General features: G+C 46.8%; 1 protein-coding gene and 1 pseudogene across 3 annotated transcripts; one reads left to right on the forward strand and one right to left on the reverse strand.

Moving 5' to 3' along the window:
- LOC308592013 (transmembrane protein 116-like) lies at window positions 1-24,274 on the reverse strand. Of its 2 annotated transcripts, XM_081203275.1 has the most exons (6): window positions 24,137-24,274; window positions 23,498-23,799; window positions 21,361-21,487; window positions 5,724-5,868; window positions 1,990-2,063; window positions 1-776 (listed from the first exon to the last, which is right to left on the reverse strand). In XM_081203275.1, exons 2-6 carry the CDS (start codon window positions 23,560-23,562, stop codon window positions 567-569), a joined length of 621 nt encoding a protein of 206 aa, XP_081059401.1. In that variant the 5' UTR covers window positions 23,563-23,799; window positions 24,137-24,274; the 3' UTR covers window positions 1-566. The 2 variants fall into 2 exon arrangements, with proteins under 2 accessions (XP_081059401.1, XP_081059400.1); XM_081203274.1 differs by lacking the exons at window positions 1-776; window positions 1,990-2,063; window positions 5,724-5,868; window positions 24,137-24,274 and adding exons at window positions 12,104-12,880; window positions 14,092-14,165; window positions 17,814-17,958 and having other exon boundaries at window positions 23,498-23,792.
- On the forward strand, window positions 8,135-10,706 carry LOC308591897 (disintegrin and metalloproteinase domain-containing protein 21 pseudogene; annotated as a pseudogene). Its single transcript has one exon. The product of its transcript is annotated as a disintegrin and metalloproteinase domain-containing protein 21 pseudogene (transcript).
- Window positions 24,275-26,121: the final 1,847 nt, after the last annotated feature.

Consider the following 26,121-nt stretch of genomic DNA (forward strand, 5'->3'; position numbering starts at 1 on the left):
ATGTTCCCTTTTGTCTTGACTGTTGAGTGGAAAATGACAAAAACAAGCAGCTCTGAGGAAGAAAAGGTCGGCCCCACAGCAGCCTATTCTCACCCACATCCAGATTCCAACACAGTCCTGGAATAATCTCCTGTACAGGAACTGCTGCAGAATTCAAAGAGGCTCCCCCTCGCCCATAGAAAGAATGGTTGTCAAACACACCATCCAGGTCCCAGGACGAAGCCTCAGCTTTCCTGCTCCACCAAAAGGCTCATTGGGGAGAGGTTGCCGTTGCTGCCGCCGCTGGCCAATCGCGGTCTTGCTCCTTGTGTAGACCTGTCCTTTTCTGAATGCCAGAGTTCTTGCCCCTTCCCTCCCACCTTGTAGGTTACAGGGCGCTGGACTGGATAAGGCCTCTTGAACATGGCAGGGCACGGGTGGGATCAGGTGGGGAGCCTGGTGGGCCAAGGGGGCTGGGCTGCCCACCTTCCCCTCTGGCAATACGTGGCAGCGAGGAGGGGGTGCCAAAGGAGTGGGAGGAGAGAGTTTCGGGTGCTCAGCCAGAGGGACTCCAAAAGCTCCCTTGCTCACAGCGCCGTGGAGCCCGCAGCGGACTTGGCCTCTGCCTGGCGGCCAGCGGCAGGAAGCGTGCTTTCGCAGAACCTCTTCTGGGACCGAAGGAGCGGCGTCTGGGTCTCGCCGTCTTGGCAGGCCCTGCGCTTCATGCAGCGGAACGTATGCTGGGTCCAGCAGTAAACGGCGCAGTTCAGGAGGCCCTGGGATGACGCCGTCAGAGCCTAGGAGAGAGATGGGGAGACGGGCAGGGTCAGTGGCTGCAGCAGAACTGGAGAGCAGCAAAATTCCAGTTGAAGCAGAGGAATCCAGCGGTGCCATTTCAATCAGCTCTCCCCCCCCCCTCAAGACCATGAGGTCTAGCACCTTAATTTACTTTTTTGGGGAAAGAACACAACGCAGCAGTAAAGCCCTTGATCAGCATGCTGAAGGCCTTGGGTTCGAAACCTGGCACCTCCAGGTAGGTGTGGGAGAGACCCTTGCCTGAAAGCTACTGGTCCAACTCCATGAAATACCGTATTTTTCGCTCTATAGGATGCACGGGGCCATAGGACGCACTGGACCATAGGAGGGGGAGAACAGGGGGGGGGAAATCTCCCCCTCTCAGCTAGCGGCAAAACTGGGATTATTACCCCATATGGGGTAGATCCACATGTACATATTGGTAACTAAGTTTGCCTTCAGGGATCCAACTGTGAACTGATGTGAGTAAACTTATTTTTATCATCTTTGAATAAGATTGTGGCATCTTTATTCTTTTTAAGAGTGATTCAAGGGAATTTACCAGGAACGTACAATTCAATCTGAGACAGATTGAATTGTATAATAGTGAGAGGCTCACACGAGCCTGCAACCAGTTATCTGCTGTGCATGAAAAGAGGAATGTAAACCCTGCTAAGTAAAGGAAGTTGCTAGCGCAAGTTAGGAAGGATATTAATAAACAATATATCCTCTCCTGCCACCCTGAACATTCCCACAATCACCTGCTCAGGCACTGACAAGCCCCAGACCTGCTTGTTTTCAGCAAGGTAACAGGGCTGCTCCCATTTGAATTTGTATTTCTCATAACCCTATTCAATTTTGAAATAACCAACCATGAAATGAAAACCATATAAAAATGTTTAAATCAGAAATCGGATAACTGTTGGGGGGGGATGCATTCTTAATTGCCTGCATAAGCCTGATGGAAAAGAAAAAAATTTCAGCGGGCACTGAAAACCTGGCACAAAAAGGCGCCTGCTAAATCTCTAGTGGCAGAGTGTTCCACAGGACTGGGCCAATGACACTAAAGTCTCTGCTTCTTGTTGTTGTCAAATTTGCCTCATCAATTCGGGGAACGAGCAAAGACTCTCCTGCAGGTGATCAAGGGTTCAGGCGATCTCTGAGTTACCCTGGACCTAAGTTGTTCAGGGCTTCAAAGATTAACACAATGCTTACCCCTAAAACACAAAATCCCATGTACGGCCTGGTGTGCTCCAAAGATATCAGTCTGAAGATTCCAAGGATAAAGGCTGGAAAAATCCAAAGGGGAGGACTCAGTCACCAATAAAATCGCATCGCTGTAGCCCCAAAGTGACTTCAGTAAGGCACAGGTAGGTGTTTTTATTTCCCCAGCCAATTATTTGTTTTACTTATTAAACCTGTATCCTCTCAAAGAAGTCCCAGGGTGGCAAACTTCAAAACTTTAAAGCAGGCTTCCTCAACCTCGGCCCTCCAGATTTTTTTGAGACTACAATTCCCATCATCCTTGACCACTGGTCCTGCTGGCTAGGAATCATGGGAGTTGTAGGCAAAAAACATCTGGAGGGCCAAGGTTGAAGAAGCCTGCTTTAAAGAATACAACTGAAAATACAGTACTTTTAAAACAATTTAAACCAGGGTTTTTTTTCTTTTTTTAAAAAAATTTTTTATTGATTTTACAAAAGTTTTAAAAACATTACAAACAAATAAAAAGACAAAACAAACATGTATAGTTTCGTATCCTTTTTTCATAAACCTCACTTCTCTGACTCCCCCAAACCTCCCCTTTCTACATCCCAATTTCCAAAATTATTTCAGCAAGTCCTGAAATTAATTTTGTCAAATTTGTTCCTTATTTGTTCTTTTCTTTTACTTAATCCTTTGTCGCTGTAATCTCCTTTTCTTACTAAGAACCTCAACATTTTAACATTCATTAATTTTATAGTATTTCTTAAGATACGTTTTATATTTCTTCCAATCTTCATCCGCCGTCTCTTTCCCCTGTTCACGAATTATGTCAGTCATTTCAGCCAGTGTCATATAGTCTATCACCTTCATCTGCCATTGTTCCAGAGTGGGTAGATCTTGAGTCTTCCAATGCTTTGCGATAAGGATCCTTGCTGCTGTAGTAGCGTACATAAAAAAATTCCTGTCTTTCTTCGACACCAATTGGTTAGCAATGCCCAAGAGAAAGGCCTCTGGTTTCTTAGGGAAAGTACATTTTAGTACCTTTTTCATTTCATTATATATCATTTCCCAGAAAGCCTTAATCTTCGGGCACGTCCACCAAAGGTGGTAGAAAGTACCTTCAGTTTCTTTACACTTCCAACACTTATTGTCAGGCAAATGATAGATTTTTGCAAGCTTGACTGGGGTCATGTACCACCTATACATCATTTTCATAATATTTTCCTTTAAGGCATTACATGCCGAAAATTTTATACCGGTGTTCCACAACCATTCCCAGTCAGCAAACATAATGTTATGACCAATGTCCTGTGCCCACTTAATCATAGCTGATTTGACTGTTTCGTCTTGTGTATTCCACTTCAGCAACAAGTTATACATTCTTGACAAATTCTTGACATTGGGTTCTAACAATTCTGTTTCTAGTTTAGATTTTTCCACCTGGAAGCCAATTTTCCTGTCTTGTTTGTATACCTCCATTATTTGAAAATAATGGAGCCAATCTCATAAGATATTTTAAGATATTAACCGATGCAAAGGAAAGAGGGGGATTTGCCCTGCCGGACTTAAAACTGCACTATGAAGCAGCAGCGTTCTGCTGGATGAAAGAATGGATGCTCCTCGAGAATACAGATATCTTGGATTTAGAAGGTTTTAATAATGCATTTGGATGGCATGCATATTTGTGGTATGAGAAAGTTAAAGTGCATAGGGCCTTTAAAAATCATATTGTTAGAAAAGCATTGTATAATGTTTGGACTAGATACAAGGATTTGTTGGAAAACAAAGCCCCTAGATGGTTGTCACCCTTGGAGGCTAAAGCGGTGAAAAAACTCAATATGGAGGCCAAATGGCCAAAGTATTGGGAAATTTTGGAACAAGATGGAGATAAACTGAAACTACAGAGTCATGAGAAATTAAAAACAAACCAGGGCTTTTTTTCCAGCTGGAACGGCACCTCTCAGGTGGGCGCCATTGCTATTATAAGAGAACAAGGGAGGCGTTCATAGTGAGTGGCCCCTGGAAGGCTGTCCATCAGAGACTGCGGCCCTCAAGGTGACAAAGGTCACCCACCCCTGATTTACATACAACACCCTTTCCCCACTGCCCGATGTTTTAGCAATAATTTGAGAGCTTTATCAATTAACCCGAGCCACTGAGGAATCCAAGTTGCTAAATGCACCCCTGGATTTTGTGGGCTCAGAATTCAGCTGAAACGTCCAAAGTACTTACTTATTTTTTAAAAAAACCAATACATACCAACACACCTCCCCCCCCCCATCATCACGTTTACAAATCTAAGCTTGCTTCTTTCCTATTCCACCCCCTCTCTTTTCCCCCCTTTCGGTAAAGGTAAAGGTAGAGGGACCCCTGACCATTAGGTCCATCGTGGCCGACTCTGGGGTTGCGGCGCTCATCTCTCTTTATTGGCTGAGGGAGCTGGCGTACAGCTTCCGGGTCTTGTGGCCAGCATGACTAAGCTGCTTCTGGCGAACCAGAGCAGCGCACAGAAACGCCGTTTACCTTCCCACCAGAGTGGTACCTATTTATCTACTTGCACTTTGACGTGCTTTCGAACTGCTAGGTTGGCAGGAGCAGGGACCGAGCAACGGGAGCTCACCCTGTTGCGGGGATTCGAACCGCCGACCTTCTGATCGGCAAGTCCTAGGCTCTGTGGTTTAACCCACAGCGCTACCCGCGTACCCCTTTGGGTACTTGTTGTATTTAGACCGCAAGTCTACAGAAAATGCCCTGTCACTTTGAAAAACTGAATCCATAAACTCCTTAGGAGTTTCAGGCTCCTTCTAAACAAAATTTAGTGATAAGGAAAGGGAAACACAGGGAGGAATCTAGCTCTGAAGGAAATGTGCTTAGCACAACTTGCCCTGCCTCAGAAGCAAAGCAAATAAATCTAAGTAATCCACATAAACTGGATTTGCACCATGTATTTTTGGTGGGTCTTTAAGTGGGTTCCCCCCCCCCAACATTGTATGGAATAAAAATAGTGGTGTTTATTTATCTCTTTTTTGGAGGGGATTTAAAAGTCTGTGGATTATTAATAATCGAGAATGTCAAATAACACTGGTGAAAGAGTTTTAGCATATTAGAAAGACATGGAAGTTCACAGAAGGACATTTTCCAGTCTCCAGCTCCCCTCCCCTTTCATCCAACTTGCATCCCCCCAAAACCTTTCTGGAGCTTCCAAGCTCTAAGGTAAAGGGACCCCTGACCTTTAGATCCAGTCGCAGACGACTCTGGGGTTGCGGCGCTCATCTCTCTTTACTGGCCGATGTCATGTGGCCAGCATGACTAAGCTGCTTCTGGCAAACCAGAGCAGCACAGGAAAATGCTGCTTACCTTCTCGCCGGAGCGGTACCTATTTATCTACTTGCACTTTGACGTGCTTTTGAACTGCTAGGTTGGCAGGAGCTGGGACAGAGCAACAGGAGCTCACCCCATCGCGGGGATTCGAACCACCGACCTTCTGATCAGCAAGTCCTAGGCTCTGTGGTTTAGACCACAGCACCACCTGCCCCTAATTTTCCAGAATGCCTTTTTTGTGGGTTATTGGGAGAAAAGGTGAGGAGGAACATTGTTTTATTGATTTCCTTTAAATTAATTTATCTGAGAGGACAAGCCACATATATATCTATATCTACTTATCCGGGAGTAACTCTCATTGACTTTCTAGACACGTAACAAGGCAGACTGTCAAAGGCAGGGCATTCCCCAGCTTTCCTTACCTGGACCCCAGCAGCAAAAAAATATCATGGGGTACAAAAACACTCTTTGCTCTACCATCTTAATCATCGCCCACTCCTGATCGCCCACATAGCCAGTTGAATTCAGAAACCTCTTGTACAGCCCTCTGGCTTGGATAAGTAAAACCTGCAGAAAAACCAAAACCAGTTATCAGAATCTACTATAGTCATACCTCATGTTACGGACGCTTCAGGTTACGTGTTTTCGGGCTACAGACTGCGAGAAACCCGGAAGTACCAGAACAGGTTACTTCTGGGTTTCGCCGCTCACACATGCGCTGAATCGCGCATGCACAGAAGCACCGAATTGCGCCTGTGCAGACGCGGCGCTTCAGGATGCAAACGCTGCGGGTTGCGGACGTGCCTCCATCACGGATTACGTCCACAACCCGAGGTTCCACTGTAGTTCCTTCTGATCACGTTTAATGCGGAGGGCGTGGGCTCCAAGCCCCAGGCAGCAATGAATCCCAGGATGAAATACACCCTGACTTCCTCAGAGGAAGGTGCTGCTATAAATCTCACTAACATGAGCAATACACTCAATGTGTAAATAAAATAAAATTCAGCACAACCTTCTGCTTATAATAGCAATGAAGTAGATGAAACAGGTAGCACTAAAAAGACAGCAAAATCGCATCTGGCATGTGAGTTACATTTAGGGCTGGGCGATATAGCCCTTTCCGACTTCAGAGGAGAGGGGGTTGCGGGCAGAAATCCTCCCACATCCTCACGCGGGGGCTAGCCTTTGCCCCCGCGAGAGTAGGGCATCCCCGGGCGTGTCGGCGATCAGCGGGCCGGGGAGGCGTGGTCTGGCCTATTTAAGGCTAGGCACGCCCGGGGACCGCCCTCTTTGCCCCTTCCAGCTGAGCGGGTTTTTGCCTCACCTTCTGCCTCGCGCCTGGCTTCACCCTCCAGAGCTGAAATCACTGGGAGACCACGGTCCCCACCGAGCAAGAAATCGCTTTTGCTGGGGTGGCATTGGCCGGTCGGAAGAAGGTTGGGAGGCACGCGCCGGGAATTTTCTTTTACTCGGAGGCCTTCTTGACAGTCGGCAGGGGAAGCGCCGGAGGATCACACCAGCCACTCGAGCACCCCTCGAGCCGTAGCGGGTGGCAAGGAGTACAGGCAGCAGCGTGATTAAACGGAAAAGCAGGAAGGGAGCGCCCCGCTCTGTCCTTCCGCTCCTTCCTATCGCTTTGGTGCGCTTTTCTTCCTTGCAAATCTCTCTTGTTTCCTGGTTTTCAACTGTGGTTACTACGTTCACGTGGCTTGCCGGCTGGCTCCACACCCACTTTCCCCCTTGCATCGCCTGGGTCCGCGCTCCCCACGGGACGACGCCTCCTGCCCTTCTACCTTTCCCTTCCCAGCTCTTGTTCTGCCCCCGGTTCAGCATTGCATTCTGTTCTCCTGTTTCTACTCTGCAACGTCGCCTGCTTTGTCTGAGCAATAAGTTTGCCTGGTTGCTGTGGATACAGCGGCATCCCGCCTTCCTGGGGGAGTGCCACTTGAGGTTGTGGCTGCCATTTTTGATAAGGGCTTTGTAAGGGCAGGCGATCGGCGCCATCTTTGTGGGCGCACGTGGTAGTAGCCCGAGCGGCCATTTTGGTTGAGGGCTTCTGGCGGTCGCCATCTTGGGAGGGCCCACGTGTCGTCGCCCGGGCGGCCATTTTGGGTGAGGCGCTCACTGGCAAGCAAACAGCAAAATAGCAGGGTTCACAGTCTCAGGCAGGAATAGCCACACAAGCATTGACGGTGCTGCCTTGCTTTACACAATAGTAAGAAGCACAGCGCAGGACATCAGGACAGGGTAGCTCCCGCTACCCACCACAGGAGAGGACATTTGAACCGGTATGGTGGTTCCTCCTCCCTCTTTGTCGTCTCCTTTGTCATCTAGAAGTCTCTGGAAATACACTTTAGAAGATTAAATGAGAATTCCTGGGACTAGAGGAATATAATTATTGGGGTATCTTCCTCTCTCTGCTGTCCACCCTTCCTCCTTTTGGTCCTTCTTATCACCCAGAAAGGTGACCACAACAGCTTCTGAGAAGAGAAACTTGTGGCGCCTAGGCCCTAAAGTTGTGGAGGCCTTTAGAGTCAAAGGTTTAAGGACGGCCCGTGTTTTGGTTACCCTAACTCCATTTGCATATGCCAGACAGCAGTGGGCGCGTCACCTTTTTAAACTCTCTCACAACCAAATGATGTTGACGACTGTCAAGAGAGAGATGGTGGCAGTGGCAGGAATTGCCTTGTGTTTTCTTGAGCACGCTGACAAGTCTAAAAAAGCCTTTTGAGAATTAATGATTGGTGGGGATGTTAAGTCAGAAAGCCCAATCTATTCTTACAATCAAAAATTTCTCTCCTTGTACTTGAATTTCAATTTCTCTCCTCTCTAGGCTGTTTAAGGATAGTGAATAGTGGAAGCAAATCATGGCACGTGGCAGCGGTGGCCTCCACAAATGGTTGGTTCTGCAGTTGATGAATCCTGTTATTTTGCTGGGGTTCCTCCTTCCCACCAGCTCATTTCCTGCTCCTGAGTATACGTGGTATGAAGTGATCACCCCAAGGCAGTTGGTGCTTTTTGGAGGGAAAGCCAAGAAGGATGACCTTTCCTATATCCTCAATGTATCAGGAAAGGACTACGTCATTCACTTGAAGCCCAGGAAGGATGACTTCCTGGTCAAAAACCTCCCACTCTTCACATACAGTTCCCAGGGCAGACGGATCGAAAGTCATCCCTACATCCCTGTTGAATGCTACCACGAAGGGCATGTGGAGGGCGTAGCCAATTCGCTTGTGGTTCTTAAGACCTGCTCTGGCTTGACCGGATTCCTAAGTATCAGAGACAGAAATTATGGCATAGAGCCTTTCCACAATTCTTCAGCTTTTCAGCACCTTCTCTACCTGATCAACGAACCAAAGCCTTCTATGTGTGGAATGAGAGCTCCAGTTGCAAAGCGTCAGGCAGAAGAACTGAGGGCGGAAAGGGGGACCCGGCGTGACCCAAGGCACCCAAAATACATTGAGCTGTACATTGTTGTGGACGAGAAGCTGTTTCAGTTTGAAGGTGCCAATGAAACCAGGATGGCATACCTCATTTTGGACATAGTTAACTTAATGGGTGTGCACTTCCAGGTGCTGCACACAAGTATTGTCCTGGTTGGACTGGAGATCTGGAACACAGGCAACCCTTTCGAGGTTACAAATAGCGTTGGGTTGCTTCTGAATAATTTCAACAGCTGGAGAGTGAACGGTCTTGCGAAGTGGATGAAGCACGACACAGCCCTGTTGCTCACTCACCAGGAGTTCGAGCACACCCTCGGGAAGTCATACGGTAATGCCATCTGCAGGCCAAGCTATTCTGCAGGGGTTTTGAGCTACTTGCAGAAGAATCCAATTCTCTTTGCAAGGGCCATGTCCCATGAGTTGGGTCATCACATGGGGCTTGAACACGACGAATCCAACTGTGTTTGTGGAGGATACAAAACCTGTGTCATGCATTCGTACCAGGCAGAAACGAACGAGTTCAGCAACTGCAGCATTCACACTTATGCAGAACTTGTGCTGGAAGGGAACCTGGACTGCCTGGACAACAGGCCCCAAAAAATACCACCTATCAAGCATTGTGGCAATGGATTGTTGGATAAGGGAGAAGAATGTGACTGCGGCGGCACGCAGAGGTGCAGGCAGGATCTTTGCTGCAACGCTGACTGCACCTTGAAGCCACGTGCACAGTGCTCTTCTGGGGCATGTTGTAAAAACTGTCACTTCCGTCCAAGTGGAGACCTTTGTCGAATTCAGATCAATGAGTGTGACCTTCCTGAGTACTGTAGTGGGACATCTGAGTGGTGCCCCAATGATGTGTACATGCAAGATGGGACGCCGTGCGGCAAACACGATTCCCATTGTTATGCCAAGCAGTGTTGGACTCACAACTACCTGTGCGCCAGAATCTTTGGCTATGGAGCCACAGCGGCTCCAGCATCCTGCTTTCAGTCTCAGAATACTGTGGGGGATAAGTATGGCAACTGTGGCAGGGATTGGACAGGAAGTACTTTTGTGAAATGCCAGCCTCAAGACGTAAAGTGCGGGAGAATTCAGTGTAGCAATGTCAGAGACGTACCTTCAATACCACACTATACCGTGACTCCCACTGAGTTGTCTGGTGCTGGCTGCTGGAGCGTGGCCTACCATGGCGGGACAGATTTTGTGGATCTCGGAATGGTGCCTGACGGCACTCCATGTGGCCCTGGGAAACTCTGCAAGAACCAGACGTGCATTTTCAGGAAGAAGGCAGCGTGTGATCCCAATAAACAGTGCAGTGACAGAGGTGTTTGTAACAACCGCAATAACTGCCACTGCAACAACGGCTGGGCCCCTCCAAACTGCACGTTTTGGGGGTCCGGGGGAAGCATTGATGGTGGGTCTCCAAGGCAGAACTGGAGCACAAAAGTCGTGAAACGAACTTTTGAAACAGTGATCCCTCTAGGAGTCCTGGTCCTTGCCGCTATCACTTTCATTGTGCCAAGGCTGCGGAGGCTACCAGGGTGGTTTAGGCAATTCACCAGCTCACAGGTTGAAGGGAATCTGCAAGGCAGCAGCCCAGATGTTGACAAAGTTGATTCCTGTCGCTCTTGCAAAGGAGAGGCAGGATTGAACTCTACAGATTCCCAAGAGTAATGCTTGTGGACATTTCAAGGCATCCTTGGACCTCCTGTTAAGACATCGACTGCACTCCAAAGCATCTATATTAAAGCAGAGGTTGGTGGCAAGTGGACTCCAGTTCCCATCATCCCTGGCTGTTGACCATGCTGCACCAGTGGCTGATGGGAACTGTAGTTCAGCCGTATGTCGGGGGCGGCGCACATGCTCCCTCATCCCAGAAATAAATTCCCCCTGTATATAGTCCTTATAATAGGAGCAATTGTAATACGGTCTTTGCTCTAATAAAATTTGCGTTTTTCCCCAGTTGCAAAAGCCTTAAGAAGAATGCACTGAAAACAAGGTAATAATTTGCTGGCATTTTTATTACAGAGAATGCAGGGTAAGGAGATGTGAGGAAGTCCAGTTAGGTATACAAAAAAGTTGTGAACAGTTGTGTTTTTTATTTTTTCTCTTTTCCTCTTTTTTCTTTTCTATATTGTTTGTTGGTATAATTGTATGCTTTCTCGTTTGTTATTTCTTTGGTGAAAGAATTTCGCGTGTTTGTTATGTGATTTTCTATTTTATGTTTGAAAATTGAATAAAATATTTAAAAAAAGAAGAAGAATGCACTGAAATAGTTTAATGAAATCAAATGTTTCACTCCGTGCTGTGTAACCTAGCAGTAGTAAAACAGTTTGTCCTTGTTGGGTGACTAACTCAGAACTTCAAGGACCGTTAAGTGTCATTTCACTAGCATTTAGGAACAATTAACCATGGGTACAAACTTGGCTTTCCCTCCCTCGCCCTTTTCATCCAGGGGGAAACAGCCAAGACATAACAGGAGAAGAGTCCTGCCAGTCAGGCCAATGAGCCATCAAGTCCAACCCCATCTTCTTACCGTGGCCAAAGAGAGGCATGTGGTCAACCCCCAAGCAGGAGCTGAGCGCAAGATTCTTTTCTTGCAATTGGATGGTCAGGGCTGAGGGCAGTTTTGGTTCAAGCGGCTGGAGGACACCATCTTGGCCAAAACTGAGCTTAGGCTGAGCAAATGATGGAAGAGAGACACGCTTATATGGCTGCTCGAACTTGCCCCGGAGGGAGTCCCATTGCAGGGGTGGCACTTGCTTCCAAGTAAGCATGCAGAGATGTGCACAACTCGCAATGTATTCAAAGGGCCCCCTCGGTGTGTACAAGCGTACACACACACACACACACACACACACACTGGTGTGTGTATGAGTCAGTGATAGCGCAGTAGTTAGAGAGCTGGACTAGGTCTGGGAGAGCTCACAGGGTGGCTCTTGGGCCAGTCACAGTATCTCTGCCTAACCCACCTCACAGGGTTGTTGTAAGGATAAAGTGGGGAGGAGTAGGAGGTAAGCCAGCTTGAGTCCTTGGAGGAAAGATGAGATACAAGAAGAAGAAGAAGAGGAGGAGTTTGGATTTGATATCCCGCTTTACCACTACCTTAAGGAGTCTCAAAGCAGCTAACAATCTCCTTTCCCTTCCTCCCCCACAACAAACACTCTGTGAGGTGAGTGGGGCAGAGAGACTTCGGAGAAGTGTGACTGGCCCAAGGTCACCCAGCAGCTGCATGTGGAGGAGCAGGGAAGCGAAGCCGGTTCACCAGATTACGAGTCCACCGCTCTTAAGCACTACACCACACTGGCTCATATAAATGTTAACAGTAATAATAATAATATCCAAGACAATAAATGCCACATGTTCCCTTTTGTCTTTACTGTTGAGTGGAAAACAACAAAAACAAGCAGCTCTGAGGAAGAAAAGGTCGGCCCCAAAGCAGCCTATTCTCACCCACATCCAGATTCCAACACAGTCCTGGAATAATCTCCTGTACAGGAACTGCTGCAGAATTCAAAGAGGCTCCCCCTCGCCCATAGAAAGAATGGTTGTCAAACACACCATCCAGGTCCCATGACGAAGCCTCAGCTTTCCTGCTCCACCAAAAGGCTCATTGGGGAGAGGGTGCCGTTGCTGCCGCCGCTGGCCAGTCGCGGTCTTGCTCCTTGTGTAGACCTGTCCTTTTCTGAATGCCAGAGTTCTTGCCCGTTCCCTCCCACCTTGTAGGTTACAGGGCGCTGGACTGGATAAGGCCCCTTGAACATGGCAGGGCACGGGTGGGATCAGGTGGGGAGCCTGGTGGGCCAAGGGGGCTGGGCTGCCCACCTTCCCCTCTGGCAATACGTGGCAGCGAGGAGGGGGTGCCAAAGGAGTGGGAGGAGAGAGTTTCGGGTGCTCAGCCAGAGGGACTCCAAAAGCTCCCTTGCTCACAGCGCCGTGGAGCCCGCAGCGGACTTGGCCTCTGCCTGGCGGCCAGCGGCAGGAAGCGTGCTTTCGCAGAACCTCTTCTGGGACTGCAGGAGCGGCGTCTGGGTCTCGCCGTCTTGGCAGGCCCTGCGCTTCATGCAGCGGAACGTATGCTGGGTCCAGCAGTAAACGGCGCAGTTCAGGAGGCCCTGGGATGACGCCGTCAGAGCCTAGGAGAGAGATGGGGAGACGGGCAGGGTCAGTGGCTGCAGCAGAACTGGAGAGCAGCAAAATTCCAGTTGAAGCAGAGGAATCCAGCGGTGCCATTTCAATCAGCTCTCCCCCCCCCTCAAGGCCATGAGGTCTAGCACCTTAATTTACTTTTTTGGGGAAGGAACACAACGCAGCAGTAAAGCCCTTGATCAGCATGCTGAAGGTCTTGGGTTCGAAACCTGGCACCTCCAGGTAGGTGTGGGAGAGACCCTTGCCTGAAAGCTACTGGTCCAACTCCATGAAATACCATATTTTTCGCTCTATAGGATGCACGGGGCCATAGGACGCACTGGACCATAGGAGGGGGAGAACAGGGGGGGGGAATTCTCCCCCTCTCAGCTAGCGGCAAAACTGGGATTATTACCCCATATGGGGTAGATCCACATGTACATATTGGTAACTAAGTTTGCCTTCAGGGATCCAACTGTGAACTGATGTGAGTAAACTTATTTTTATCATCTTTGAATAAGATTGTGGCATCTTTATTCTTTTTAAGAGGGATTCAAGGGAATTTACCAGGAACGTACAATTCAATCTGAGACAGATTGAATTGTATAATAGTGAGAGGCTCACACGAGCCTGCAACCAGTTGTCTGCTGTGCATGAAAAGAGGAATGTAAACTCTGCTAAGTAAAGGAAGTTGCTAGCGCAAGTTAGGAAGGATATTAATAAAAATATATCCTCTCCTGCCACCTTGAACATTCCCACAATCACCTGCTCAGGCACTGACAAGCCCCAGACCTGCTTGTTTTCAGCAAGGTAACAGGGCTGCTCCCATTTGAATTTGTATTTCTCAGAACCCTATTCAATTTTGAAATAACCAACCATGAAATGAAAACCATATAAAAATGTTTAAATCAGAAATCGGATAACTGTTGGGGGGGGATGCATTCTTAATTGCCTGCATAAGCCTGATGGAAAAGAAAAAAATTTCAGCGGGCACTGAAAACCTGGCACAAAAAGGCGCCTGCTAAATCTCTAGTGGCAGAGTGTTCCACAGGACTGGGCCAATGACACTAAAGTCTCTGCTTCTTGTTGTTGTCAAATTTGCCTCATCAATTCGGGGAACGAGCAAAGACTCTCCTGCAGGTGATCAAGGGTTCAGGCGATCTCTGAGTTACCCTGGACCTAAGTTGTTCAGGGCTTCAAAGATTAACACAATGCTTACCTCTAAAACACAAAATCCCATGTACGGCCTGGTGTGCTCCAAAGATGTCAGTCTGAAGATTCCAAGGATAAAGGCTGGAAAAATCCAAAGGGGAGGACTCAGTCACCAATAAAATCGCATCGCTGTAGCCCCAAAGTGACTTCAGTAAGGCACAGGTAGGTGTTTTTATTTCCCCAGCCCATTATTTGTTTTACTTATTAAACCTGTATCCTCTCAAAGAAGTCCCAGGGTGGCAAACTTCAAAACTTTAAAGCAGGCTTCCTCAACCTCGGCCCTCCAGATTTTTTGAGACTACAATTCCCATCATCCCTGACCACTGGTCCTGCTGGCTAGGAATCATGGGAGTTGTAGGCAAAAAACATCTGGAGGGCCAAGGTTGAAGAAGCCTGCTTTAAAGAATACAACTGAAAATACAGTACCTTTAAAACAATTTAAACCAGGGTTTTTTTTAAAAAAAAAAACATTTTTTATTGATTTTACAAAAGTTTTATAAACATTACAAACAAATAAAAAGACAAAACAAACATGTATAGTTTCGTATCCTTTTTTCATAAACCTCACTTCTCTGACTCCCCCAAACCTCCCCTTTCTACATCCCAATTTCCAAAATTATTTCAGCAAGTCCTGAAATTAATTTTGTCAAATTTGTTCCTTATTTGTTCTTTTCTTTTACTTAATCCTTTGTCGCTGTAATCTCCTTTTCTTACTAAGAACCTCAACATTTTAACATTCATTAATTTTATAGTATTTTTTAAGATACGTTTTATATTTCTTCCAATCTTCATCCGCCGTCTCTTTCCCCTGTTAATGAATTATGTCAGTCATTTCAGCCAGTGTCATATAGTCTATCACCTTCATCTGCCATTCTTCCAGAGTGGGTAGATCTTGAGTCTTCCAATGCTTTGCGATAAGGATCCTTGCTGCTGTAGTAGCGTACATAAAAAAATTCCTGTCTTTCTTCGACACCAATTGGTTAGCAATGCCCAAGAGAAAGGCCTCTGGTTTCTTAGGGAAAGTACATTTTAGTACCTTTTTCATTTCATTATATATCATTTCCCAGAAAGCCTTAATCTTCGGGCACGTCCACCAAAGGTGGTAGAAAGTACCTTCAGTTTCTTTACACTTCCAACACTTATTGTCAGGCAAATGATAGATTTTTGCAAGCTTGACTGGGGTCATGTACCACCTATACATCATTTTCATAGTATTTCCCTTTAAGGCATTACATGCCGAAAATTTTATACCGGTGTTCCACAACCATTCCCAGTCAGCAAACATAATGTTATGACCAATGTCCTGTGCCCACTTAATCATAGCTGATTTGACTGTTTCGTCTTGTGTATTCCACTTCAGCAACAAGTTATACATTCTTGACAAATTCTTGACATTGGGTTCTAACAATTCTGTTTCTAGTTTAGATTTTCCCCCTGGAAGCCAATTTTCCTGTCTTGTTTGTATACCTCCATTATTTGAAAATAATGGAGCCAATCTCGTAAGATATTTTAAGATATTAACGGATGCAAAGGAAAGAGGGGGATTTGCCCTGCCGGACTTAAAACTGTACTATGAAGCAGCAGCGTTCTGCTGGATGAAAGAATGGATGCTCCTCGAGAATACAGATATCTTGGATTTAGAAGGTTTTAATAATGCATTTGGATGGCATGCATATTTGTGGTATGAGAAAGTTAAAGTGCATAGGGCCTTTAAAAATCATATTGTTAGAAAAGCATTGTATAATGTTTGGACTAGATACAAGGATTTGTTGGAAAACAAAACCCCTAGATGGTTGTCACCCTTGGAGGCTAAAGCGGTGAAAAAACTCAATATGGAGGCCAAATGGCCAAAGTATTGGGAAATTTTGGAACAAGATGGAGATAAACTGAAACTACAGAGTCATGAGAAATTAAAAACAAACCAGGGCTTTTTTTTCAGCTGGAACGGCACCTCTCAGGTGGGCGCCATTGCTATTATAAGAGAACAAGGGAGGCGTTCATAGTGAGTGGCCCCTGGAAGGCTGTCCATCAGAGACTGCGGCCCTCAAGGTGACAAAGGTCACCCACCCCTGATTTACATACAACACCCTTTCCCCACTGCCCGATGTTTTAACAATAATTTGAGAGCTTTATCAATTAACCCGAGCCACTGAGGTATCCAAGTTGCTAAATGCACCCCTGGATTTTGTGGGCTCAGAATTCAGCTGAAACGTCCAACGTACTTACTTATTTTTAAAAAAACCAAGACATACCAACACACCTCCCCCCCCCCCATCATCACGTTTACAAATCTAAGCTTGCTTCTTTCCTATTCCACCCCCTCTCTTTTCCCCCCTTTGGGTAAAGGTAAAGGTAGAGGGACCCCTGACCATTAGGTCCATCGTGGCCGACTCTGGGGTTGCGGCGCTCATCTTTCTTTATTGGCTGAGGGAGCTGGCGTACAGCTTCCGGGTCTTGTGGCCAGCATGACTAAGCTGCTTCTGGCGAACCAGAGCAGCGCACAGAAACACCGTTTACCTTCCCACCAGAGTGGTACCTATTTATCTACTTGCACTTTGACGTGCTTTTGAACTGCTAGGTTGGCAGGAGCAGGGAACGAGCAACGGGAGCTCACCCTGTTGCGGGGATTCGAACCTTCTGATCGGCAAGTCCTAGGCTCTGTGGTTTAACCCACAGCGCTACCCGTGTACCCCTTTGGGTACTTGTTGTATTTAGACCGCAAGTCTACGGAAAATGCCCTGTCACTTTGAAAAACTGAATCCATAAACTCCTTAGGAGTTTCAGGCTCCTTCTAAACAAAATTTAGTGATAAGGAAAGGGAAACACAGGGAGGAATCTAGCACTGAAGGAAATGTGCTTAGCACAACTTGCCCTGCCTCAGAAGCAAAGCAAATAAATCTAAGTAATCCACATAAACTGGATTTGCACCATGTATTTTTGGTGGGTCTTTAAGTGGGTTCCCCCCCCCAACATTGTATGGAATAAAAATAGTGGTGTTTATTTATCTCTTTTTTGGAGGGGATTTAAAAGTCTGTGGATTATTAATAATCGAGAATGTCAAATAACACTGGTGAAAGAGTTTTAGCATATTAGAAAGACATGGAAGTTCACAGAAGGACATTTTCCAGTCTCCAGCTCCCCTCCCCTTTCATCCAACTTGCATCCCCCCAAAACCTTTCTGGAGCTTCCAAGCTCTAAGGTAAAGGGACCCCTGACCTTTAGATCCAGTCGCAGACGACTCTGGGGTTGCGGCGCTCATCTCTCTTTACTGGCCGAGGTCATGTGGCCAGCATGACTAAGCTGCTTCTGGCAAACCAGAGCAGCACAGGAAAATGCCGCTTACCTTCCCGCCGGAGCGGTACCTATTTATCTACTTGCACTTTGACGTGCTTTTGAACTGCTAGGTTGGCAGGAGCTGGGACAGAGCAACGGGAGCTCACCCCATCGCGGGGATTCGAACCACCGACCTTCTGATCAGCAAGTCCTAGGCTCTGTGGTTTAGACCACAGCACCACCTGCCCCTAATTTTCCAGAATGCCTTTTTTGTGGGTTATTGGGAGAAAAGGTAAGGAGGAACATTGTTTTATTGATTTCCTTTAAATTAATTTATCTGAGAGGACAAGCCACATATATATCTATATCTACTTATCCGGGAGTAACTCTCATTGACTTTCTAGACACGTAACAAGGCAGACTGTCAAAGGCAGGGCATTCCCCAGCTTTCCTTACCTGGACCCCAGCAGCAAAAAAATATCATGGGGTACAAAAACACTCTTTGCTCTACCATCTTAATCATCGCCCACTCCTGATCGCCCACATAGCCAGTTGAATTCAGAAACCTATTGTTCAGCCCTCTGGCTTGGATAAGTAAAACCTGCAGAAAAACCAAAACCAGTTATCAGAATCTACTATAGTCATACCTCATGTTACGGACGCTTCAGGTTACGTGTTTTCGGGTTACAGACTGCGAGAAACCCGGAAGTACCAGAACAGGTTCCTTCTGGGTTTCGCCGCTCGCACATGCACTGAATCGCGCATGCACAGAAGCACCGAATTGCGCCTGTGCAGACGCGGCGCTTCAGGATGCAAACGCTGCGGGTTGCGGACGTGCCTCCATCACGGATTACGTCCACAACCCGAGGTTCCACTGTAGTTCCTTCTGATCACGTTTAATGCGGAGGGCGTGGGCTCCAAGCCCCAGGCAGCAATGAATCCCAGGATGAAATACACCCTGACTTCCTCAGAGGAAGGTCTTGCTATAAATCTCACTAACATGAGCAATACACTCAATGTGTAAATAAAATAAAATTCAGCACAACCTTCTGCTTATAATAGCAATGAAGTAGATGAAACAGGTAGCACTAAAAATACAGCAAAATCGCATCTGGCATGTGAGTTACATTTAGGGCTGGGCGATATATTGATACAGCGTCCAAAAGTGGTTTGAAGTCTATACTGTGATATTGGCATCATAGTTTTTGACCTGGCAATATATCGCAAAACGTGATGTGTGTGTGCTATGCAAAAATCACAATGTGGGGGAAACCGTGAAGCCAGCCAATGCCTCTACATAGCTCCAGCCTTATTTCAGACAACATGATATATCAGTATATTGCTATGTTTAGCTGGTGATATATTGCGATGTTGGAAACCATATATGCAAAACCACATACACTTGAACTGCCCTCCTGTGACCCTCCTTACTTTCCTGAGCCGGCACAAGAGCAGACCTTACCCCCCCCCCCCAAGCAAGACAGAGAGTTTTTAAGCACTCTGTTTTCCTTACTGTGCAAGTCTCATTTAGCACACAAGCTCTGGGATGCTCTCACGAGATCTCATAGGGCCATTTAAGTTCCCGTGAAATCTTGTGAGAGCATCCCAAAGCCCAGTAGGCAACGTGGGGTGCTTAAAAGCTCTTTCCACATCAGGAAAACACAGCACAAAATGAGCTTTTTATGCTCTCCACCTTGCATGTAATTAATCTGCAAGGTTTCAATTTGCAGGGTTGAAATTGTGCAAGTCAATTGCCCATAAGATGCAATTGCACTGTATTGCAAAAATGGTATCTCACACCGATACGCCCATCCGAAATTGGCTCTTCCTAGTCATCAAAATGCTAGAGAACGTTGGGGTCTCATCAGCATGTGGTGGGCATGTGGGAAAGTGGCTCAGTTCCAGGAAGAATTTGTTGAAATAAAAGCAAATACTGAACCAAACACGTCTAAATGTCCAGAGTTGGTTCTGCTCAGCCTTTCTGCACGAGGTAGCACTAAGTTACAGTTCAAACCCCTGGTGGCCAGGCTTGTAATAATGAGATGCTGGAAGAATCGGGGGGGGGGGTGCTTCTTTGACAAACTGGTACAATGAAGTATGTTAAGCAGCACTTGTGGAAAAATTGACTAACAGAATAAAATTCACACATGCTTTAAAGCACAAAGACTCTTTTGCAATAGATTGGTACAGCTTTATTACGTACACAGCTAAAAATGAAAACAGAGGACTGCCTTCACATTATGAAACTGTTGGGTAAGCATAAACTATATAGTTATGGGTTTGCAGGGAGCAAGGGTCTCCTAAAATTCCTGGGTGCCCGGTTCTCCCCACAGTTTCTGAAATTAGTAAATGAGGGGTTCAGTTAAAAGATTTGCCAAGGCCTAAAAAATAAGTCAAGCCAGCTTCCTCAGGAGATTGGCTGAGAGAGGTGCCATTGAGAGCCAGTGTGGTGTAGTGGTTAAGAGCGGTAGATTCGTAATCCGGGGAACCGGGTTCGCATCTCCGCTCCTCCACAAGCAGCTGCTGGGTGACCTTGGGCCAGTCACACTTCTTTGAAGTCTCTCAGCCCCACTCACCTCACAGAGTGTTTGTTGTGGGGGAAGAAGGGAAAGGAGAATGTTAGCCGCTTTGAGACTCCGGGTAGTGATAAAGCGGGATATCAAATCCAAATCCAAAAAACAGGCGATGGCAGAAAAGGCGGGACATTCAGTTTCTGGCAAGAAAGGGGATAGACTCCAGCTGTGCGTTGGTTTGCAAAAAGCAGTAGCAGAGCTGGGAGAGCGAGGCTGCCAGGATTACAGGGGGAGTGATGTCACCCCAGGAAAAAAATATGATTCCATGATTCTACTGGGGGGAGTTTGTGGGGAGTGTTGTCCCAAACTGGGGTTCTCCGAAGCCTCACCGCCTGCACTGCCTGCTCCCCCTTTCCATTTTAAGCCTGGTGGACTAGGCCCTACGGTCCCTCTGGGTTGCAACACCAGTCTGTAGCTCAGTGATACTGGATAGTTTTAGAAAATTTACAGTTACGTTGTACTGGAGCTCTATATAAGCAGGCCGACTGAACCCTTCAGTTCAGTTCTGTTCTGGCCTGTCAATAAACAAGAGCTGTTTGAAGAATCGCTGTGTCGTCTGATGTGTTCACCCACAACTTAACACTGGCGACGAAGGTGGGATCGATGGACACCAGAGCACAGCCAGATGCGGCCACTCTCTGAGCTGAATCACTGAGCTGAATCACTGAACGTCACTTTCGATCCCTTACTGTATTTGCATAACTATCTACAGTATCCCCCTGCTGGCCCAGGGTGAGAACTTCAGCACATAACAGATACAACATCTGCTTTGCATGCAAAAGGTCCCGGGTTCAGTCCCCGACAGCATCTCCAGGTAGGGCTTGGGTGAGAACCCGGTCCAAAGCCCCAGAGAGCTGCTGCCAGTCAGTGTAGGAAATATTGATCCAGATGGGCCAATGATCTGTACAAGGCAGCGTCCCATGTTCTGATCCTAAGGGTCTCAAGGCTTGACTCTCCAGTCCAGCCGACTTGTCTCGTGTCTGAGTCTTTCCCATGGGTACTGCTTTGGGTCTTGATCTCTGCCTAGTTTTGATTCTATGCCCCTATCTCTGGCCCTTCTTGCTGTTCCAGAACCTGAATCCCTCCTCGAAATAAAATTAAAAAAATTATTCCAGTAGCACGTTAGAGACCAACTAAGTTTGTTATTGGTATGAGCTGAAGGTATCTGAAGAAGTGTGCATGTACATGAAAGCTCATACCAACAATAAACTTAGTTGGTCTCTAAGGTGCTACTGGAAGGAATTTTTTTATTTTGTTTCGACTATGGCAGACCAACATGGCTACCTACCCGTAACTGATCCCTCCTGTTTTAGACTCCACCTGGCTTCTGGAATACCTCCCTGCCCACACCTGTAGTTCCAGATCACCTGGAGCCCAGCTCTTCTTTTGCAGAGGCCAGCTTTTTTGTAATGAGCGCCTGTGTCTCTTACCAGGATAGCAATGAAGCTGGCCAGGAATGAGATGAAAAACACTCCGATGCCGTAAGAGAACATCACACTGCAAGGATGTTGATGGGGACCCGTGATGAACTTGACTTCCGTGTGCATCGAGAGGCACCTGCCAGACAGAAAGGAGATAGAAGGTCCATAAATAGCAACACCCTAGAAGTCCTGGGCCCTAAGGAAGTCAGATTAGCCTCAACCAGAGTCAGGGCCTTTTCAACACTGGCTCCAGCCTGGTGGAACGCTCTGCCTCATGAGACCAGGGCCCTGAAGGATCTGATTTCTTTCCTCAGGGCCTGTAAGACAGAGTTGTTCTGCCTGGCCTTTGACTTGGAATCAACTTGATTCCCTCCCCCTCTTTCTTTTCCTTTCTCCTTCTGTGATGGAACTCCTATTTGGGGACTTCCTTGGCTTTTTTCTGGCCCACGTAGGATCAGTCTGGATAGTTGGCCTTGGTGAAGATTTGACGTCTTCATCCCCCCAAAAAGATTTTGATTTGAGTTTCTACTGAAATGAGGCTCCATTTAAATGTATTTTAATCTTGTTTTTAAGTTGTATTTTAATTAATTGTTTTTATACCTGGTGTTAGCCGCCCTGAGCCTTGGCTGGGGAGGGTGGGGTATAAATAAAATTTATTATTATTATTTATTATTAGAAGGGGACCCTAGTCCCTGATAAAGCACAATATGGACTCACAGTCCAGTGGGACAGGCTGCAGAGGCTCACACCGGCAGGGCCAACCATTGTCAAAAGGAGGCACCCCATTAGAGGCACCCCAAGTAGCCTGATCGCTGTAGCCCATGAGTGGATAACCTCAGGGCTGGATTACTGCAACACACTCAATGTGGGGCTGCCCTTGGAAGCTTCTGCTGGTGGCCAGAGTGCTGATGGGGCCCCCGGCTGGCATCTCCAACTGGGTCAGGTTCCAGCTCCTTGTATTATTTTACAAAGCCCTGAATGACACAGGTCCAGGGTATCTCAGGGGCCAACTGAACACTTATATCCCAGCTTGATCACTGAGATCACCTGCAGGAGCGTCGTAGTTGGCGAGGCTCATCTGAGATTGACACAGAAGCGAGCCTTTAGTGTCATTAGCCAGCTCCTGCGTAAGGTTCTGTCGAGAGAGATTCAACCTTCACCTTTTATACTAATGCTCAAATGTTTACTGAAAACTTTTATTTGCAGTCAGGCTTTCTTTCCCCCCCTTTCTGTTAAAAAATGTATTTTTCTTTTTATTTATTTAAACAAGGACATACACCGCAACGACACACAAGAACAGAAGAACAACAAAATTGAATGAAAACTAAAATTAAACATACACACAAAATTCAAATTTGGTTGTTTCATTCACATTCTGCAGGGAAAATATATGATTGGTGTTGTGGGGGTGGTAATAAGATATGTAAAAAAAGATGTTTTATTTATAAATATAAGTGAAATTCCTTGAAGGTTTTTAAACAGAGGTTGGATGGCCATCTGTCATGGATGCTTTAGCTGAGATTCCTTCATTTCAGGGGGTTGGACTAGATGACCCTTGGGGTCCCATTCTATGATTCAATGATTCCTAAGAGTCATTTGGACCTTGTAATCATTAATATACAAAATTAAATTTTGCAACGTATTTGAAAATGAAGCTTTTTTTGTTTGCCCTCTACTGTGCCTTGATTGATTGATTGATTTTTTTCAGCAGTAACTGCAGACCAGATTTAGCTATACCATAAATCCTTAGTTAGTAATCCCTCTAAATACTTCCATTTTCTTGTGATAACCTTCCTGGCCTCTAACAATTAATACATATTTGATTCCATAGCAAAACCATCTTCATTTGGCTCACCTTATATCCCCAGTAATGCTATGGAAGGAATTGGTATTCTGCTTATGAAAAAAATGAAGAAGCATTTTCCGTCATAGTCAGCTGAAGAAGTGTTTAAATTGTTGTTTGGCTTTAAATATACTAGCATTGTTGCAAACCGCTTTGATTTTTTAAAAAATGGAATTGCGGTATGCAGATAGTTTTGCAATGGCTAAATAAATGTCTAATTGTTAGAGGGCTCCATTCAGTGCTGTGGAAGGTGCAAGTCTTTATTCATTCAGCAACAACTGAAGTGCGGTCAGGTTGACTCACCCATGTTCCGCAGTGAAGTTCTGATAACATTCGTAATAGTTGCCCAGCCCAAACACGGGAACCATCAGTAAGAGAGGGACAGAGCTGGAAGAAGAAATGGACAGCGTCCCAGTTAAGACAGGCCTCCCGTAAATCTTCTTTCCAGGGACAACAAAGAAACAGGAATGGTCACAGGCCAGAGTGAGTGGATATCCGAATGTGCTTCATATGGAATCAGATATTTGGGCCCCCTTTGACTACACCGTACATTTAAAGCACCACCACTTTAAACAATCTTGGCTTCCCCCAAAGAATTATGGGAGCTGTAGTTTGTTAAGAGGGACGCGGGTGGCGCTGTGGGTTAAACCACAGAGCCTAGGACTTGCCGATCAGAAGGCCTGCGACGGGGTGAGCTCCCGTTGCTCGGTCCCTGCTCCTGCCAACCTAGCAGTTCGAAAGCACGTCCAAGTGCAAGGTACCACTCCAGCAGGAAGGTAAATAGCGTTTCCGTGCACTGCTCTGGTTTGCCAGAAGTGGCTTAGTCATGCTGGCCACATGACCCAGAAGCTGTACGCCGGCTCCCTTGGCCAATAAAGCGAGATGAGTGCCTCAACCCCAGAGTCGGCCACGACTGGACCTAATGGTCAGGGGTCCCTTTACCTTTAGTTTGTTAAGAGTGCTGATAGTTGTTAGGAGACACCCCCCCATTCTCCTCCCAGAGCTGCCATTCCCAGAGTTCCTTGGGCATGGAGACTAACTGTTAAACCAGTTCATAGTGTAATAAGAGAGGAAGACAAAACTTTCTTTACCAACCTTCTCCACTAACCACATTGTTGTTTGCTTGGCTGCTTAAATATATGCTACTTTGCTTTTTTAAGAACAAAACAAAACAGAATTAGCCCTCGACGTCTGAAATTTTTTTTTTGAAAAAATCCCTAAGCCGCACGGTCACAATTTCAGCAAAAAACTGACGTTCTGCAATTCACCCCAAAATGTTGGCAAACTGTTGCAAGTGATCGCCTGAAATGTTTTTCGGTGGAAACAAATAGGTTTTTATCATCGGAAACAGAATTAGCCCTCGACGTCTCAACAACCTTTTTTGAAAAAATCCTAAGCCTGCTCCCATGAGTGTCTGGTTATAGGAAGCCTCCAGCTTGTGGACCAGTCTGGGCTCACCAGTTGGCTCACGGCATCATTTCTCCCAAACCACACCTGTGTGTCCATCAGCTGACAGCTCCCCACCTGTGCCTTAATGTCACAGGTGTCCTTAAACTTGTTTTGTTTCTCAGTTGGGTTTAAGTGCCAAGAAGGGCAGAGTACAGTGGATGCTCGGGTTGCGAACATGATCCATGTGGGATGCATGTTCGCAACCTGCAGCGGCGCATATGGACACGTGCTTGTTGTGATTCGGTGCTTCTGTGCATGCACAAAGCACGATTTAGCACTTTGGTGCATGCATGACCACCAAAACCCAGAAGTAACCCATTCTGGTATTTCCAGGTTTTGGCAGTTCCATAACCCGAAAAAATGCAACCTAAAGCATCTGTACCCCGAGGTATGACTGTACAGTGGTACCTCGGGTTACAGATGCTTTAGGTTACAGACTCCGCTAACCTAGAAATAGTACCTCGGGTTAAGAACTTTGCTTCAAGATGAGAACAGAAATCGCGTGGCAGCGGTGCAGTGGCAGCAGGAGGCCCCATTAGCTAAAGTGGTACCTCAGGTTAAGAACAGTTTCAGGTTAAGAACGGACCTCCAGAACGAATTAAATTCTTAACCCAAGGTACCACTATACTACTAAAACAGTCCTAGCTGGTTTACGACACTCAGAATCAGATCGTTGGACAGTGCTGCCCTCCGGTGTTCTTACGAGAGCATTTCACTCAAGGATGGGGAAGGCCAAGCTCCCGCCACACACACACACACACACACACACACACACACACACACAAACATACGACAGCAGTGACTCTTAATGGACAGCAAGGAACAGGTCTCTGTTCAAGGTCCAGAAGCCGCGATTCCAAGGTACATGAGGAGCGAGGCAAGAGGCTCGTAACCGAATGGAAACTACGAAGACGTCCAAATGGTTGGCGGGTCCTTCTGGCCAAGCTGTGAAAAGTGATATGGGGCAACTTCTGGGACTCTCTCCCCCTAAGGCTCCGCTCCACACACTCTGCCTGGGTGGGGGCACCCAATGCCCCCTACTAATGGGGTGCCTGGTTCTCAGCAACGAGAATTCGTCCTTCCCTCTTGCCTCCTGCCCCCAAGGAGCCCCTGACAGGACTTCTCCAGATGTTGCTCCCACCCTACCAACCACTGGCCATTCTCGCTAGGGCTGCTGGAAGCTGTGAGTCCAACAACACCTGGAGGGCCACAGCTGTTCCCCATCCTTGCTTCAGCAAGACCAGTGCTTCCCAAACTTTGGTCTCTGGCTGTTTTTGGACTACAACTCTCATCATCCCTAGCTGGCAAGACCAGTGGTCAGGGGTGGCCCTCCTCCCTCTGCTCATGGGGGCCACCTGCCTGGCTTTCTCGACTTGGTCCCAGACTCTGAGCTTGGCTAAGCATCAGGGCAGCCTGGTCTTTAGCCCCACAGTGCTTTGTTTTATTTATTTATTTATTTATTTATTTTTATTATTATT

The sequence above is a fragment of the Podarcis bocagei genome, assembly GCF_964188305.1.
Source record: "Podarcis bocagei genome assembly, chromosome: 7".
Classification (NCBI taxonomy): Eukaryota; Metazoa; Chordata; class Lepidosauria; order Squamata; family Lacertidae; genus Podarcis; species Podarcis bocagei.

Coding starts and splice junctions, on each gene's coding strand:
- LOC308592013 (XM_081203275.1), bottom strand. CDS start 23,562: ATGGTTCCCGTGTTTGGGCTGGGCAACTATTACGAATGTTATCAGAAC. Junction 5,869..21,360: donor CCAGCTTCATTGCTATCCTG/GTAAGAGACACA, acceptor GTTTTTCTGCAG/GTTTTACTTATCCAAGCCAG. Junction 777..1,989: donor TGGGATTTTGTGTTTTAGGG/GTAAGCATTGTG, acceptor TCTCTCTCCTAG/GCTCTGACGGCGTCATCCCA.